This window comes from Aphelocoma coerulescens, chromosome 34 (assembly GCF_041296385.1).
Source record: "Aphelocoma coerulescens isolate FSJ_1873_10779 chromosome 34, UR_Acoe_1.0, whole genome shotgun sequence".
NCBI lineage: Eukaryota > Metazoa > Chordata > Aves > Passeriformes > Corvidae > Aphelocoma > Aphelocoma coerulescens.
In genome coordinates, this window is record NC_091045.1 from 344754 (window position 1) to 359354 (window position 14601).

The window sequence follows — 14601 nt, forward strand, 5'->3', positions numbered from 1 at the left end:
ACGGCGTGAGGCCGAGGTCACGGGTTTTGGGGGCCTCCCCGTGCGCCGTGTGGCACAGCCCGTGTTGTTTCCCCCCCCCCCCCCCCCCGAGCTGAGATGGACTCGTCCTCCGTTCTTTGAGGGCGTTCCCGCCATCGACTTCGTCAATCTCCGTCAACCTCATTGGGGGACCTTCGGAAACGTTCCGAGCGCGCCTTCGGAGGCGTTCGGAAGTCTTCGGAACCCGCGGGACAACCTTCGGCGGCGTTCCGGGAGCTTTGGAGAAGTTGGCGGAAATCCCATGATTTCCCCGTCCCAAAGAAACCAAGTGGCCAAACCGATGCAAAAATCCCGTCAATAATCAGAAAAATAGGGCTTTGGGTTTGGGTTTTTTTTTTTGTTTGTTTGTTTTTTTCTCTCCTGGTTTTATAAAATCTAGGCTGTTTTTTCCAAGTCACAGGAGGATCCCTAACTCCCTTCCCGCTCCTCCCACCTTCCGCACGTTTTCCTTTCAACTCAGGAAATTCGCGACATTTTGGGGGTTTGGGTTGCTTTTTGTTTGTTGTTTTGTTTTTTTTTTTGCTGAGCGACATTTGGATGTGGAGAAACATCCCGTGACCCGCGGAAAATTCCCTGACCTGAGCTGAACTCCAGGTGGGAAGAGGATTTTTGGCGAACATCGAGTCCAGTCATCACCGTGGTTTTGGGAGAGGTTTTGGGTTGGGAAAAAGCAATCCGTGAGGGGGAAAGGGTCCAAAATCTCCTAATAAAATTTTCTCCCCGTAAAATTTTGCTCTAAAATTGTTCTTATGCAAATTTCCACGTTGGGAGGCTTTCGGAAGCATTCGGAGAACTTCGGCAGCATTCGGAGGGAATTCGGAGAGAATCCGGAGAGCTTTGGGGGCGCTCGGAAACGCTCGGAATCAACCGGAAAAGCCCGACGAGCTCTTCGTGCGTCCCCGCCACCATTCGGCACCCACCGAAGCGGCGGCGCTCGGGTGTTTCCGGCTGCGCTCGGGTGTTTCCGGCGGCCGCCGGGGCGCTGCCTCAGGGCGGGCGCCATTTTGTGTGTCCGCCCGCGGAGCGCGGGGCGCGGGCGGAGGAGCCGCCGGGCCGAGCCCCCCGCGCCGTTCAGTGACTGTGCCCCACGTTCTCCACCCCTTGCCCGTTGCCCATGGCCGTGGAGAGCCCGAGTGTCCCCCCCGCCGCCGCCGCCTCCCCCCCCAGCCCGCACTGCACCCCCCCTTCTCCGTCCTGCCACGGCAGCTGCAGCCTCCCCCGGCCGCCGCCGCCGCTCCAAGGCCACCATCACGGCCCGGACGAAAGGTCCAGTAACCGCCTCTCCCGAGCGCCTTCTCTGTGTGGCTGGGGGTCGGTCCGGCGCGCCGGACCAGGTTTGGGGAGGGGGCGGCGGGAGGGAAGGGGGAGGGGAGGGGGGGGCAGGCAGGGCCCAGGGGCTGAGGGGGGGCGGCCTGTGGGGAGGGGGCTCGGGGGGCTCTGAGGAGGAGGAGGAGGAGGCGGGTGAGGAAGGGCCAGAGGGGGAGCTGGGGGAGGCCCGGGAGGCTCTGAGGAGGAGGGTGAGGAAGGGCCTGAGGGGGATCGGGGGGGGGGCGGCTGTGAGGAAGGGCCAGAGGGGGATTTGGTGGGGGGGGGGGGGGTCCTGAGGAGGAGGAGGAAGGGCCTGAGGGGGATTTGAGGAGGAGGAGGGTGAGGAAGGGCCAGAAGGGGATTCCGGGGAGGCCCGGGAGGTTCTGAGGAGAAGGAGGAAGGAGGGGTGGGTGGGGGGGGGGGGGTCCTGGTGTGGGGAGGGGGCTCGGGGAGCCCTGAGGAGGAAGGGCCAGAGGGGGATTTTGGGGGGGACTCGCGGGGGTCTGAGGAGGACGAGGAAGAAGAGGAAGAGGGGGGGGGTGTGGGGAGCGGGCTCGGGGGGCTCTGAGGAGGAGGAGGAGGAGGAGGAGGAGGAAGGACCAGAAGGGAATCGGAGTGGGGGGGGGGGGAAGGTGAGAGGAAGAGGAGGAAGAAGAGGGGCGGCCCTTGTGGGGAGGGGGCTCGGGGGGTCCTGAGGAAGAGGAGAGACCAGAGAGAGATTTTGGGAGGGGATTCGGAGGTGCTCAGCAGGAGGAGAAGGAAGGGCCAGAGGAGGATTTGGGGGTCTGGGGTCCTGAGGAGGAGGAGGAGGGGATGAGGGCAGTGCAGGCCCCGGGGGGTGTGAGGGGGTTTGGGGGAATTTTGGGGGGTGGGGGGATTTGAGGGTTGGGACAGGAGTGAGGGGCTCAAGGATGATCCCTGGGGGGGGGGGATTTAGGTCCTTTTTGGGGGGCTCTTGAGGTGCTGGGCGGGGGGGGTTCAGCTTCTCTTTTGGGGGTTTTAGGCTAAAACTCCTCTTTTGGGGGGGGTCTCGAGGTTTGGGGGAGGGTTTAGCCCCCCTTTTGGGGGATTTAAATCCTTTTTGGGGGGAAGTTTAGGTTTAGGCTCCTCTTTGGGGCCTTTAATTTCTGGGGGGGGCTCTAGTTCTTTTGGGGCAGGTTTAGCTCTTTTTTGGGGGGTTTAGCCCCTCTTTTGAGGGTTTAACTCCTCTTCTGGGCAGATTTAGGTGCTGGGGGGTTTTAGTCCCTTTTGGGGTGGGGGTTTAGCCCCTCTTTTGGGGGGGGGTGGTTCTTAATAAGTTCTTTATTCCCTTCTTAAAATCCCATTTGTGTCCTCCTTAAAATCAGCCCAAAAGTTGGGATCAGGAAGTTTGGGGGTCCCTGGGTGGGATTTTGGGGTGTGGTCCCCCTTCCCCATAGGGACAGGTTCACCTGTAGTGCTTAAAATGTTCCCAAAATCTCCAAATCTGCCCCCAAAATGCCCTTTTTCCCTTCTTTTTCTGCCCCCCTCCCCGCCATAACTCGGAGCCTGTGTTCCCACTTTTTTTTTTCCTTGTAGTTCAATCCAAATAATGTGAAAAAATCCCAGGAAAAAAGGTAAAATCAGGGAGGTTTGGGGTGTGTTCCTAGGAAAAAAGGTAACTCCAGGGAGTTTTGGGGTATTTTTAGGGGGAAAAAATTTAATTAAGGGAATTTTGGGGTATTTTTAGGAGGGAAAAAAAGTAAATCCTGGGAGTTTGAGGGAGTCATTGGGGAAAGAAGGGAATTAAAGGAACTTTTTGGGTATTTTTAGGAGAAAAAAAAGGTAAATCCTGGGAGTTTGGGGGAGTTATTAGGGAAAAAAGGTAAATCCTGGGAGTTTGGGGATATTTTTAGGGAAAAAAGGTGAATTAAGGGAGCTTTTGGGGATATTTTTAGGGAAGAAAAGGTAAATCCTGGGAGTTTGGGGTATTTTTAGGGGAAGAGAGGTAAATCCTGGGAGTTTTGGGTATTTTTTGGGGAAAAAAGGTGAATTAAAGGAATTTTGGGGATATTTTTAGAGGAAAAAAGGTAAATCCTGGGAGTTGGGGGTATTTTTTAGGGGAAAAAAGTAAATTAAAGGAGTTTTTGGGAATATTTTTAGAGAAAAAAAGGTAAATTCTGGGAGTTGGGAATATTTTTAGGCGAAAAAAAGGTGAATTAAGAGAGCTTTTGGGTATTTTTTGGGGAAAAAAGGTGAATTAAGGGAACTTTGGGGGATGTTTTTAGGGAAAAGAGGTAAATTAAGGAAGTTTTTGGGGATATTTAGGGAAGAAAAGGTAAATCCTGGGAGTTTGGGGTATTTTTGAGGAAAAAAATGTAAATCTTGGGAGTTTTGGGGGGATATTCTTAGGGGAAAAAAGGTAAATCCTGGGAGTTTGGGGATATTTTTAGGGGAAAAAAGTAAATTAAGGGAAATTTTGGGGATACTTTTAGGGGAAAAAAGGTAAATCCTGGGAGTTTGGGGATATTTTTAGGGAAAAAAAGGTAAATTAAGGGAGGTTTGGGAATATTTTTAGGGAAGAAAAGGTAAATCCTGGGAGGTGGGGATATTTTTAGGAAAAAAGAAGGTAAATCCTGGGAGTTTTGGGTATTTTTTGGAAAAAGAAAGGTAAATCCTTGGAGTTGGGGGTATATTTAGGGGAAAAAAAGGTAAATTAAGAAAGTTTTTGGGGATATTTAGGGAAGAAAAGGTAAATCCTGGGAGTTTGGGGATATTTTTAGGGGAAAAAAGGTAAATCCTGGGGAAAAAAGGTAAATTCAGGGAGTTTGGGGGGATATTTAGGGAAAAAAAGGTAAATCCTGGGAGTTGGGGATATTTTTAGGAAAAAAGAAGGTAAATCCTGGGAGTTTGGGGTATTTTTAGGGAGAAAAAGGCAAATTAAGGGAGGTTTGGGAATATTTTTAGGGAAGAAAAGGTAAATCCTAGGAGTTGGGGATATTTTTAGGAAAAAAGAAGGTAAATCCTGGGAGTTTTGGGTATTTTTAGGGGAGAAAAAGGTAAATTAAGAAAGTTTTTGGGGATATTTAGGGAAGAAAAGGTAAATCCTGGGAGTTTGGGGATATTTTTAGGGGAAAAAAGGTAAATCCTGGAGAAAAAAGGTAAATTCAGGGAGTTTGGGGGGATATTTAGGGAAAAAAAGGTAAATCCTGGGAGTTGGGGATATTTTTAGGATAAAAGAAGATAAATCCTGGGAGTTTGGGGGTATTTTTAGGGAAAAAAAAGGCGAATTAAGGGAGGTTTGGGAATATTCCTAAAGAAAAAGGCGAATCCAGGGAATTTCGGTTCCTCTCCCTGTGGGCTCGGGGTGGGAAATGAGTGGAAAATGTGGAATTTGGGGATTTTTTTGGGTGCCTTTTCCCATCCCCAGCCCCCGGCCCCTGGCGATCCCCGAGCTCGGTGTAAAGTCGGTGTAAAGTCGGTGTAAAATCCGTGTAAGCCACCCCCGTGTGTGTCCCAAGCAAGCAGAACCCCCCCGAAATAAGTCACAAAAGCACACAATTCCCAGAAAAAGAGAGAAAAAAAAAAAAAAAAAAAAGTGCAAAAGTTTGGTGGAAATCACTGGGAAAAAAAAACCCCAAAAAACAGCAAAAAAAAAATCCCCAAAAAACAAAAACCCCAAAAAACCAAAAAAACTCTCCCCAAAAAAAAAAATCCCCCCAAAAAGGGGACATTTCCAGGTGAAACAGCCCCAGAATTCCACCTGGGAATGGGGTTTTGTACAGAAAATGTCAACAAAACCAAAAAAAGTCCAAAAGTTTGGTGGAAATCACTGGGGAAAAAACAAAAAACAAACCCACAAGAAACCAAAAAAAAAAACCAAAAAAACCCCAAAAAACCCTCAAAAAAACCAGAAAAAAAAAGCCAAAAAACCAAAAAAACAAGCCCAAAAAAGGGGACATTTCCAGGTGAAACAGCCCCAGAATTCCACCTGGGAACGGGGTTTTGTACAGAAAACCACAACAAAAAAACCCCAAAAAAGTCCTAAAGTTTGGTGGAAATCACTGGGGAAAAACAAAAAACCAAAAAAAAACCGAACAAAAAACCACAAAAACCCCAAAAAAACCCTCAAAAAAAACCCCCCAAAAAACAGAAAAAAAACCAAAAAAACCACCAAAAACCAAAAAAATAAAACCCAAAAAAAGGGACATTTCCAGGTGAAACAGCCCCGGAATTCCACCTGGGAATGGGGTTTTGTACAGAAAATGTCAACAAAACCAAAAAAGTTCAAAAGTTTGGTGGAAATCACTGGGGAAAAAAAATGAGAAAAACAAAACAAACAAACAAAAAAAAACCAAAAAAACCCCCCCAAAAACCCTCAACCCCCCCCCCCAAAAAAACAACAACAAAAGAAAACCCACAAAAAAAAAACCAAACTAGAAAAAAATAACCCAAAAAAGGGACATTTCCAGGTGAAACAGCCCCGGAATTCCACCCAGGAACGGGGTTTTGTACAGAAAACCACAACAAAAAAAACCCAAAAAAGTCCAGAAGTTTGGTGGAAATCACTGGGGGAAAAAAAACCAAAAAAAACTCCCAAAAAAGAAAACAAACCCTAAAAAAATCCAAACACCCCCCCCCAAAAAAACCCAAAGAAAACAAAAAAAAACCCAACCCCCCCAAAAAACAAAAGAAAAACCAAAAAACCCCCCCAAAAACCCCAAAAAAACCCCAAAAACTCCAAAAAACCCTCAAAAAACCAGAAAAAACCAAAAAACCCCCAAAAAACCCAAAAAAAAACCCCCAAAAACCCCAAAAAAACAAAAAACCCAAAAAAAACCCAGAAAAAGCCCCGAAAAAAACAAAAAAAAAACCAAAAAAGCCCCCCTAAAAACCAAAAAAAAAACCAAAAAAGAACCCCCCAAAACCCCAAAAGAAACCCAAAAAAAAACCAAAAAAACCCCCCAAAAAACCAAAAAAAACCAAAAACAAACAAAAAAAACCAAACAAAAAAACAAAACCCCCCAAAAAAACAAAAAAAACTTCCCAAAAAAAACCAAAAAACCCTCCCAAAAAAAACCAAAAAAAAACCCAAAAAATCCCTTAAACCCCCCCCCAAAAAACCCCCCAAAAAATCCCCAAAAAAACCCCCAAAACCCCCCAAAAAAGTGTGAAAATGATGGAAAAAAAGAAAGCCCAAAGGTGCTGCAAAGCCCCTCAGTGCCCCCCCAGCCCCCCGGAATTCCCGGAATCCCCGGAATTCCCGGAATTCCGCCCCTTTCCCACCCAGGAATTGCAATTCCCGGCCATTTCTGCCCCCTCCCCTCCCCCTTCCCCTCCCCCCCCGGGTTCTCTGCTCAAACACGAGTTGGGTTTGCTCCTTTTTCCCTTTTATACCCCAAAAAAAACCCCAGGAAAAGTTAAATCCGGGAGTTTCACCCCCGGGACGCTGATTAGGGAGGGCTCATTAAGGGGTTAATTAATTCCAGAGGGGTTTTTCCACACCAATCCCCCCCGGGAGTGCTTGGGATCCCCTTTTTCCTGCTGCTTTTTTTCCTTGTTTTCCCCAAAAATGGGGATTTTGGGGTCAGAACCGGGGATTTGTGGGATTATCCCGAATATTTGGGGTTGGGTGTGAGGATTTTCCTGGATTTTCGCGTTTCTGCCTCAAATTTCCCCCTCTGGATCTTGGGATAAATCCCAGAGGTTTTGGGGGTTTTTTTTGAAGGGAAAAGAGGGAAAAGGGAAGGGGAAGGGAATGGAGGAGGAAAAACGGGGGAAGGAAAGGAAGGAGGAGGAAAAAGAGGGGGAAAAATGAGAGGGAAAGGGAATTGTGAGAGAAAAGGGGGGAAAAGAGGGAAAAGAGGGGGAAAAAGGGAATTGTGAGAGAAAAGGAGGAAAAAGGGAATTGTGAGAGAAAAGGAGGAAAAAGGGGGAAAAGGAGGAAAAAGGGAATTGTGAGGGAAAAGGGGGGAAAAGGAAATTGTGAGAGAAAAGGGGGGAAAAGAGGGAAAAGAGGAGGAAAAAGGGAATTGTGAGGGAAAAGGGGAAAAGAGGGAAAAGAGAAGGAAAAAGGGAATTGTGAGGGAAAAGGGGGGGAAAAGAGGGAAAAGAGGGGGAAAAGGGAATTCTGAGAGAAAAGGGGGGAAAAAAGAGGGAAAAGAGGAAGAAAAAAGGGAATTGTGAGAGAAAAGAGGAAGAAAAAGGGAATTGTGAGAGAAAAGAGGAGGAAAAGGGAATTCTGAGGGAAAAGGGGCGGGAAAAAGGGGGAAAAAGGGAATTGTGAGAGCAAAGGAGGGGGAAAAGAGGGAAAAGAGAAGAAAAACGGAATTGTGAGAGAAAAGGGGGGAAAAAGGGGGAAAAGGAGGAAAACGAATTGAGAGAAAAGGGGGAAAAAGGGAATTGTGAGAGAAAAGGAGGGGGGGAAAGAGGGAAAAGAGGGGAAAAAAGGGAATTGTGAGACAAAAGGAGGGAAAAAAGAGAGGGAAAAGGAGGAAAAAGGGAATTCTGAGAGAAAAGGAGGGGAAAAGAGGAGGAAAAAGGGAATTGTGAGAGAAAAGGGGGGAAAAAGAGGGGGAAAAGGAGAAAAAAGGGAATTGTGAGAGAAAAGGGGGGAAAGAGGAGGAAAAAGGGAAAATGTGAGAGAAAAGGGAGGGAAAAGGGGGGAAAAGGGAATTGTGAGAGGAATTTGAGGGAATCCAGCAGGAATTTGGGGAATCCCGCAGGAATTTGGGGCAATCCCGCCACAATTTGAGGGAATCTCACCGGAATTTGGGGAAATCCCGCCGGAATTTTGGGGGAATCCCTCAGGAGTTTTGGGGAATCCTGCCAGAATTTTGAGGGAATCCCGCCAGAACTTGAGGGAATCCCGCCAGAATTTGGGGGAATCCCTCAGGAATTTGGGGGAATCCTGCAGGAATTTTGAGGGAATCTCACCGGAATTTGAGGGAATCCCTCAGGAATTTCAGGCAATCCCTCAGGAATTTTAGGGAATCCCTCAGGAATTTTGAGGCAATCCCTCAGGAATCTGAAGGACTCCCTCAGGAATTTGAGGGAATCTCACCAGAATTTGAGGGAATCTCACTGGAATTTTAGGAAATCCTGCCAGAATTTTGAGGGAATCCCTCAGGAATTTTGAGGCAATCCCTTCCCTCAGGAATTTGAGGGAATCCTGCCAGAATTTGAGGGAATCTCACCAGAATTTGGGGAAATCCTGCCAGAATTTTGAGGGAATCCCTCCGGAATTTGAGGGAATCTCACCAGAATTTGAGGCAATCCCTCAGGAATTTGAGGGAATCTCACTGGAATTTGGGGAAATCCCTCAGGAATTTTGAGGGAATCCCTCCGGAATTTTGAGGCAATCCCTCAGGAATTTGAGGGAATTCTGCAGGAATTTGAGGGAATCTCACCAGAATTTGAGGCAATCCCTCAGGAATTTGGGGGAATCCTGCAGGAATTTTGAGGCAATCCCTTAGGAATTTGAGGGAATCTCTCAGGAATTTGAGGGACTCCTTCAGGAATTTGAGGGAATCTCACCGGAATTTTGAGGCAATCCCTCAGGAATTTGGGGGAATCCTGCAGGAATTTTGAGGCAATCCCTTAGGAATTTGAGGGACTCCCTCAGGAATTTGAGGGAATTTCACTGGAATTTGGGGAAATCCCTCAGGAATTTTGAGGCAATCCCTCCGGAATTTTGAGGCAATCCCTCAGGAATTTGAGGGAATCTCACCGGAATTTGAGGGAATCTCACCGGAATTTGAGGCAATCCCTAAGGAATTTGAGGGACTCCTTCAGGAATTTGAGGGAATCTCACTGGAATTTTGAGGCAATCCCTCAGGAATTTTGAGGGAATCCCTCAGGAATTTTGAGGCAATCCCTCTGGAATTTTGAGGGAATCCCTCAGGAATTTTAGGGAATCCCTCAGGAATTTTGAGGCAATCCCTTAGGAATTTGAGGGACTCCCTCAGGAATTTGAGGGAATCTCACCGGAATTTTAGGGAATCCCTCAGGAATTTTGAGGCAATCCCTCCGGAATTTTGAGGGAACCCCTCCGGAATTTGAGGCAATCCCACCGGCGCGCCGCCCCGATCTGCTCCATCCCCTTCCCTTCCCGCTTTTCCCGCCCGTGCCGTGCCGGACGCTGGCCGCTGTCTTTGCAGGGAGGATGGGGAGCTGGAGGAGGGCGAGCTGGAGGACGACGGCGGCGACGAGGCCCCGGAGCATTCCCAGCCCCAATCCCGGCGGGAGCGGCACCACAGCGACTCCGAGGAGGAGAAATCCCACCGGAGGCTGAAGCGCAAGCGGCGCAAGGAGAAGGAGAAGAGGAGATCCAAGAAAAAGCGGAAATCCAAGCACAAGGTTGGGAATTCCGCCCCTCTCCCTCTCCTCCCCCCCGACGGATTTTGGGATTTCGGGGCCGATCCAGGATTTTTCCCCCCCTGCTCTGTTTTCCCCATTTTCTGTCCCTCCCCTCCGAAAATTCCTTCAAATCCAGCTCTGCCCCCCAATCTTGTTTTTTTGTGTCCTAAGCTGCAGAATTCCTTGAGAATTCCCATCAAATTCCGGGAAAAATCTGTGGTTCGATCCTGGAATCTCCTTAAAATTTCCTCAAATTCCCTCAAAATGCAAGGTTTCGTGGATTAGACCCGAATTCCCTTTCCAAAAATCCCTTAAATCCTCCAAAAATCCCATTTTCTGTATCCTAATGCCCAAAATCCCTTCAAAATTCCTGGGATTCCGGGGGGGGGGGGATTGGATTTCCTCCCTGAGCTGCTCCCGCTTGCTGGGGTGGGGTTTTCCCAGGGAAATTTGGGATTTTCCCAGGGAAATCTGGGATTCCCGAGGGATGAAGAGGGCGAGGGGGGGGGGGGGGGTTGGGGTGGGAATTCCAGAGGCTGGGAATGAGCTGGGAATGAGCTGGGAATGAGCTGGGAATGAGCTGGGAATGAGCTGGGCCCGGCTTTTCCCAGCGCCACGCCTCGTCCAGCGAGGAATTGTCCGACTACAGCGACGACTCCGAGTACAGCCCCGGGGAGAAGGGGCACCGCAAGTACCGGGAGTACAGCCCCCCCTATGCCGTGAGTCACTGGGGATACTGGGAACACTGGGAATAGTGGGGAGAGTGGGGAGAGTGGGGAGAGTGGGGGTAATCACTGGGAATAATCCCTGGGGATAATCCCTGGGAACACAGCCCCGGGGAGAAGGGGCACCGCAAGTACCGGGAGTACAGCCCCCCCTATGCCGTGAGTCACTGGGGATACTGGGAACACTGGGAATAGTGGGGAGAGTGGGGAGAGTGGGGAGAGTGGGGGTAATCCCTGGGGATAATCCCTGGGAACACAGCCCCGGGGAGAAGGGGCACCGCAAGTACCGGGAGTACAGCCCCCCCTATGCCGTGAGTCACTGGGGATACTGGGAACACTGGGAATAGTGGGGAGAGTGAGGGTAATCACTGGGGATAATCCCTGGGAATGATCACTGGGAATAATCCCTGGGAACACAGCCACTTCTAGTCTATGAGTGACTGGGACTGACTGGGACTAACCGGAACTGACTGGGACTGACTGGGACTGATTGGAACTGACTGAGACTGACTGGGACTGATTGGAACTGACTGAGACTGACCGGGAGTGACTGGGACTGACCAGGACTGATCAGAACTGACTGGGACTAACTGGGAGTGACTGGGACTAACCGGGACTAACCGGAACTGACTGGGACTAACCAGGACTGACTGGGACTGATTGGGACTGACCAGGACTAACTGGGAGTGACTGGGACTGACCAGGACTAACTGGGAGTGACTGGGAGTGACTGGGACTGACCAGGACTGACTGGGACTGACAGGGACTGACTGGGACTGACCAGGACTAACTGGGAGTGACTGGGAGTGACTGGGACTAACCGGGACTAACTGGGTCTAACTGGGACTGACTGGGACTGATTGGAACTGACTGGGACTAACTGGGAGTAACTGGGACTAACCAGGACTAACTGGGACTGACTGGGACTGACCAGGACTAACCGGGACTGACTGGGACTAACCGGGACTAAGCAGGACTAACTGGGTCTAACTGGGACTGACCGGGACTGACTGGGACTGACAGGGACTGACTGGGACTGACCAGGACTAACTGGGAGTGACTGGGAGTGACTGGGACTAACCGGGACTAACTGGGTCTAACTGGGACTGACTGGGACTGATTGGAACTGACTGGGACTAACTGGGAGTAACTGGGACTAACCAGGACTAACTGGGACTGACTGGGACTGACCAGGACTAACCGGGACTGACTGGGACTAACCGGGACTAAGCAGGACTAACTGGGTCTAACTGTGACTGACTGGGACTGACTGGGACTGACCAGGACTAACCGGGACTAACTGAGTCTAACTGGGACTAACTGGGAGTGACTGGGACTAACTGGGACTGACCGGCAGTGACTGGGACTAACCAGAACTAACCGGGTCTAACCGGCTCTAACCGGCCCTACCTGGGGCTGAGCTGGCGGTGCCGATGCTGAGGCGAGGCCGTCCCCGCGCTCCCAGTGCCACCAGTACTCCCAGTCGCACGGGCCGCAGGGCCCCCGCAAGAGCCACGCCAAGGGCGACTCCAAGGGCTACGGGGGCTCCTACGAGGACTTCGAGGCCGACGAGTTCGGGGCCTTCGAGGCCGACGAGGAGGAGGAGGAGGAGGCGCCCAAGGACGGCTACGGCGACTTCTGCAAGGAGCTGGGCCACTACCGGCGCTGCAAGGACGGCGGCGGCCAGCGCGGCAGAGGTGGGGCCAACTGGGCAAACTGGGACAGACTGGGAATGGCTGGGAGCAGTGGGAATGGCTGGGAATGGCTGGGAATGGCTGGGAACAAACTGGGACAAACTGGGACAAACTGGGACAAACTGGGAGCTGGGCCACTACCGGCGCTGCAAGGACGGCGGCGGCCAGCGCGGCAGAGGTGGGGCCAACTGGGCAAACTGGGACAGACTGGGAATGGCTGGGAGCAGTGGGAATGGCTGGGAACGGCTGGGAACAAACTGGGACAGACTGGGACAAACTGGGACAAACTGGGAGCTGGGCCACTACCGGCGCTGCAAGGACGGCGGCGGCCAGCGCGGCAGAGGTGGGGCCAACTGGGCAAACTGGGACAGACTGGGAATGGCTGGGAGCAGTGGGAACGGCTGGGAATGGCTGGGAACAGCTGGGAACAAACTGGGACAAACTGGGAATGGATGGGAGCAGTGGGAATGGCTGGGGAACAGTGGGAGCAAACTGGGACAACTGGGAATGGATGGGAGCAGTGGGAACAAACTGGGACAAACTGGGAACGGATGGGAACAGCTGGGGAAAAGCGGGAACAAACTGGGACAAACTGGGAACAGCTGGGAACAGCTGGGGAAAAGCGGGAACAACTGGGAAAAACCTGGGAAAAACTGGGAAAAACTTGGGAAATCTGGGGAAAAACCTGGGAAAAACCAGGAAAAACCAGGAAAAACCAGGAAAAACCTGGAGAGATCCTGAAAAACCAGTCAGAAAACGCCCGATTCCAGCCCGGCAGAGCATCCCGGGATCCAGTCCTGCCCCCAGACTCTGCGGAGAGTTGGAATCCCTGGATTCAGATTCCCAAATTTCCCACCCCAAACCTGGGAGCACCCAGGAAATCCAGGCAAACCCGGAAAAACCGTTACAAAATCCCTTAAATGCCCTCAAAAATCCCTTTTTTTTTTTGGTGGCCAAACCACCAAATTCCCTCCAAAAACGCTGTCCAATCCCAGGAAAAATCCCCTTTTTATCCTCCCAACCCCAAATTCCCTCCAGAGCCGCCCTTAACGTTCCCTCCAAACCCATTTTCCCACGGATCCGCTCCGAATTCCACGCCAAAAAAAAAATCCCCGAAACCCCGAAAAAATCCCAATTTTTTTTGTGCCCGGCACCCCAAACCCGGAAAAAAAAAAAGCCCCGATTTTTGAGGGTTTTGCCCCGTTTCTGCCTCTGTCCGCAGGGCGCGCCCGGGGCCGGGGCTTCCGGGGCCGCGGTGGCCGCGGGGGGATGCGGGGCCGGGGGCTACCCCGGGGCCGGGGGCCGGGGCCGCAGCGACCCCGAGGACGAGGACGAGGCCTTCGACGAGGACCTGGAGGTGAGCGGGGAGGGGGCGAGCCCGGCCTGGGGGTCCCGGCCCCGTCCGGGGGGGTCCCGGCCTGGAATTCCGGCCCCGGCCTGGGGGTCCTGTCCTGGAATTCCAGTCCTGGCCTGGGGGTCCCGGCCTGGGGGGTCCTGTCCTGGAATTCCGGCCCCATCCTGGGGGTCCCGGCCTGGAATTCTGGTCCCGGCCTGGGGGGTCTGTCCTGGAATTCCGGCCCCATCCTGGAGGGTCCCGTCCTGGAATTCCGGCCCCATCCTGGGGGTCCTGTCCTGGAATTCCGGCCCCATCCTGGGGGGTCCTGTCCTGGAATTCCAGTCCTGGCCTGGGGGGTCCTGTCCTGGAATTCCGGCCCCGGCCTGGGGGTCCTGTCCTGGAATTCCAGTCCTGGCCTGGGGGGTCCTGTCCTGGAATTCCAGCCCCATCCTGGGGGGTCCTGTCCTGGAATTCCGGCCCCATCCTGGGGGTCCCGTCCTGGAATTCCGGCCCCAGCCTGGGGGGTCCTGTCCTGGAATTCCGGCCCCGGCCTGGGGGTCCTGTCCTGGAATTCCGGCCCCATCCTGGAGGGTCCCGTCCTGGAATTCCGGCCCCAGCCTGGGGGGTCCTGTCCTGGAATTCCGGCCCCGGCCTGGGGGTCCCATCCTGGAATTCCGACCCCGGCCTGGGGGGTCCCGGCCTGGAATTCCGGCCCCAGCCTGGGGGTCCTGTCCTGGAATTCCGGTCCTGGCCTGGGGGTCCTGTCCTGGAATTCCGGCCCCAGCCTGGGGGGTCTGTCCTGGAATTCCGGCCCCGGCCTGGGGGTCCCATCCTGGAATTCCGACCCCGGCCTGGGGGGGTCCCGGCCTGGAATTCCGGCCCCATCCTGGGGGGTCCCGGCCTGGAATTCCGGCCCCATCCTGGGGGGTCCCGTCCTGGAATTCCGGCCCCAGCCTGGGGGGTCCTGTCCTGGAATTCCGGCCCCGGCCTGGGGGTCCTGGCCTGGAATTCCGGCCCCATCCTGGGGGGTCCTGTCCTGGAATTCCAGCCCCGGCCTGGGGGGTCCTGTCCTGGAATTCCGGCCCCGGCCTGGGGGTCCCATCCTGGAATTCCGGCCCCATCCTGGGGGTCCCGGCCTGGAATTCCGGTCCTGGCCTGGGGGTCCTGTCCTGGAATTTCCGGT

At 52.6% G+C, this 14601-nt stretch overlaps 1 protein-coding gene across 1 annotated transcript in view; it reads left to right on the forward strand.

Annotated features, from left to right (window-relative positions):
• Nucleotides 1–1153: 1153 nt before the first annotated feature.
• Nucleotides 1154–14601, forward strand: part of LOC138100510 (zinc finger CCCH domain-containing protein 4-like) — a 33452-nt gene continuing 20004 nt past the window's right edge. Inside the window, 6 exon segments of the mRNA XM_068998374.1 lie at nt 1154–1305; nt 9465–9663; nt 10275–10390; nt 11856–12085; nt 13305–13380; nt 13382–13439. Of these exon segments, the coding sequence (XP_068854475.1) occupies nt 1154–1305; nt 9465–9663; nt 10275–10390; nt 11856–12085; nt 13305–13380; nt 13382–13439 (831 nt within the window).